This window comes from Pteropus vampyrus, unplaced genomic scaffold, assembly GCF_000151845.1.
Source record: "Pteropus vampyrus isolate Shadow unplaced genomic scaffold, Pvam_2.0 Scaffold92, whole genome shotgun sequence".
Classification (NCBI taxonomy): domain Eukaryota; kingdom Metazoa; phylum Chordata; class Mammalia; order Chiroptera; family Pteropodidae; genus Pteropus; species Pteropus vampyrus.
In genome coordinates this window covers 927,209-930,899 of record NW_011888873.1, presented here as the reverse complement: position 1 = coordinate 930,899, position 3,691 = coordinate 927,209, and the positions used below count along the sequence as shown (strand labels likewise).

At 35.2% G+C, this 3,691-nt stretch overlaps 1 protein-coding gene across 1 annotated transcript in view; it reads right to left on the bottom strand.

Annotated features, from left to right (window-relative positions):
- Positions 1-1,400: 1,400 nt before the first annotated feature.
- MTNR1A (melatonin receptor 1A) overlaps positions 1,401-3,691 on the bottom strand; it is a 21,401-nt gene continuing 19,110 nt past the window's right edge. Inside the window, 2 exon segments of the mRNA XM_011363980.1 lie at positions 1,401-2,046; positions 2,048-2,264. Coding sequence (XP_011362282.1) covers positions 1,401-2,046; positions 2,048-2,264 — 863 coding nt within the window.

Here is a 3,691-nt window from a genome sequence, read left to right as displayed (position 1 = left end):
TTGATGGGTAAAGTTTTAGAAATAATTTACACCCACACACACAAGCACGCACATATCCCATCACCATCACCACCACAAATCATAATTTAGTGTTTCCCAAATATGCTTGATGAAAAGAATTAAAATAATCAATCCCAGAATGTTCTAAGGAGATTCTGATTATCTAGATATATAGATACTAGGAAATATATCCAGATCACTTTTTGTCTTATGTGTAGACTTGCAAATCACCAACTCATTCTAGTATATGATAGTTTGGTTGCAGAACTTTAAAGTATGAGAAAATATAGCTCTAATTTCCTGCAAAGCGCTCTATGCAATAAACCTCACAGCAGTTCCAAATAGTTATTTGGGATAAACTAGAGCCACAATTTATAAAACCACATGCGTTTCTTTCTTCTCCTAGACTTTCAAAATTATTAGGGCAATCAAATACTAAAATGAATTATCAAAAATATTACATAGAGAGATCTATAAAAGAAAAACTATGAGATATTTACTTACCCAAATAAATTATCGATCTAGAACACATTCAACACTATATCTTAGAATCTATAGCCCTTAGATTCTTTGTCATGTTTAACTGAACTGATTAGATGGCTTAATAAATTAACAGAGATCAATTAAAAACAGCTGCTCAGTGACATAAATAATAACGATTTCCAGTAACAAAATAATAAGCCAAATGTCTAATAAAGTTGAATAGAGTTTTATTTATATGTAGCTATTGCTTTAAAATACTATGGTTATTGACAGCTGAAAAGGGGCTCTGTCATATAGTTAGCTCTTTATCTAGTTGAATGTGCAACTTTTAATAGTGACAAACATATACGATCATGACTATAGCTACCCAAAGCTAACAGTGCCAATTGAAAACTTTGTAGTGGTTGTTGCTGCTGCCATTATTCACTGATTTATTTTCAACCTTTCACTGTGTAATAAGTCACTCATCCTACTTACTCCATTTGGTTTTATTTACTCATTATAAATAAAACACATCATTTGTTTTCTTACTAGAAATCTTTAAGAAGTGGAAGGAAAATGTAATTACTACATTTGTGGTACGTATTTGCAATTTTAAAAAAAGCTTGCACACTCTTGTTCTACTTGAATACAGTCAACATTTTTATTTAAAATTATCCTCTTTTGTTCCTGACTCATATTCTTCAATTAACATATAATGTCTCTATGTGTTCTGTATTTCTCTTGATAAGAATAATTAGAGACTTGTTCAAAAGGCTGATAGCATATTTGCTCAGAAAGTGTAGAGGCAACCTCTTAAGAGCACATGTTTTGTTCCAACCACACTGTTTTTCTAGAAATCTGTCTAGAGGGAAGCAAACATGAAAATCAGTAAGACTTTAAGCAGTGTGCATATCTTGCCAGCAATGCTTTGCTTTTTAAACGGAGTCCACCTTTACTAGGTTATTGTTGGCCATTAATGGAGAAGGTTTGCATTTAACTCTATCTGCTACATTATTAGAGCTGTCCACAAAAAACATCTTGGCTGTACACAGTGAGACTATAATTCTTCTGTATTCCTTCCTGAAATTTTGGTTAAGTAGTCCATATATAATTGCATTGAGACAGCTATTGAAATATGCCAGATAGTAACTGGCCACAAACAGCCACTCTGGGATCCTGGGTACCATGCTGGCAGGATCTGAGGCCACAGCAAGACCAATAAAGTTTAGAGGAGCCCAGCAAATGGCAAAAAGTACAAAAACCACAAACATGGTAACAAAGTTCCTGAAATCCTGTGGTTTCAGTTTGGGTTTGTTGTCAGGTTTCACCCTCCACCTTACCTGAAGAACCAGGATCCATATTCTTAGGTAACAGAAGATGACTATAATCATTGGAACCACGAAATGGAAAACCACCACTGCTATTGTGTAAGCAGAACTGACAGACTGTGTGAATGTACAGGAATAGATGCGTGGGTCATACTGCAGAGTTCCGACACGCAAGTTGGGCACGAGTGCCGCGAACGTCAACATCCATATGAGGAACACACAGCAGAGGGAATTCTTGTTACTGTACAGCTTACTTGAGACTGTGGCAGATGTAGCAGTAGCGATTAATGGCAATTCCAGTGATATTGAATATTGAGCCAATGACACTCAAGCCCATCAGGAAACCACTAATTTGGCAGTGCAGATATCCCAGGTTCCATCCATTGTTAAATATAGATGTCAGCACCAAGGGGTAAGGATAAACAGCCACCACCAGGTCTGCAACTGCTAGGCTCACCACGAATATATTTCCTATAAAAGAAGGGTTTAGAAAATACAGGTTAGTACCAGTTTTTCCTAGATTGCATTAGTTTTTTTTCACAGTTATTTAAAAAAGAGCTGTTTCTGCAACTTGGATGACCTGACATCGTAGCTACTATCATGTTATAAATGAAGTAGAGGCTATTTTCACCGGGAAGTGAGCCCATTTGCTGCCCTTGTCAAATCAGTTCTAGTCTTCGCGAATTCCCAGATTGACAGAACAAGGCATTGACATCTTCAAATTGTCATCTTTCAAAATATTTGGTTTCTCTGGTGCTTTAAAAAAATCTCGAGTTCAGTGTGATTCACAACTTTTGTTCTGGTATCTTCTACATTACCTGAGAAACCTCATGTTATGTTATTTCTTAAGCCAGCCATGACTTACTTAGAAGTTCCAGGCCTTCTACTCTTCTCTAGCTCTTCAATGATTTTCAGATGGACCTCTAATTCCTATTTTGGGGAACAATGAATCCTTGTCCATCACATAATAGTTTAGAGAAAAAGGGTTCTGTCATTGTCTGTCTGTGTTAGAATATTGGCTTTATCACTTACTAGCTATTTAACGGGAGTAAGTGACATTATCCCACTAAATATCAGTTTCCTCTCCTGTAGGATGGAAATAATGATAGTATCTTCTTCATGGGGTAAGATAAGGGTTGAAGGAAGCGATCTATGTCAAGTACTGAGTAGTATCTGTTGCATGATAAGTGCTCAATAAATGTGGCTAGAATTCTACAACTCTCACCTCAATCCAAAGGAAAAGATAGACATTTATTGTGATTTATAAAGAACTTAAGGTACAATAATTAAACACTAAATATTTAGATTAAGTGACAAATTTTTATATTAACATAATAACTCTACATATTTTAAAGTAGAAAAAAAGGACTCTAGTCAAATTTTATGAGATGTCTGGAAAGTACGTTCTTTACTCATTTGTCTTTCTTCTTATTCCTTGTGCCTTGAATGGCTCCTTTCCCTAACTTTTAAAATACTGCCCATTTCCCCAAATCCACCTTAAACAGAAATTCCTTTTATTTATTTGCCCAACCACACGGAAGAGCTTCCTCGTTTGAAGACTCCTAAATCATTTTTATTTATACCATTTTTAATTTGGATTAAATTATAATAAATTTCATTCAATAAAAACTTATTAAGTACATGTGATAGGTGCTGAGGAAACAGGAATGAACAGACAGGGATCCTATGGTCCTTGATCTAAAAAAACCAAACAAACAAAATTAAAATAAAAAGAAGTACAACAAGAGCATGGACAGAGGAGAGACAACAAGGAAGGAAGTGAACTAGACATAGGTGGGGAGGAACATTCCAGATGGAGTTACCATATGCTTTACCTTTTATTATATTTATTTGTAAGGTTGTATTCCTCATGTTTGTATCCTGAATAGCAACTAGCT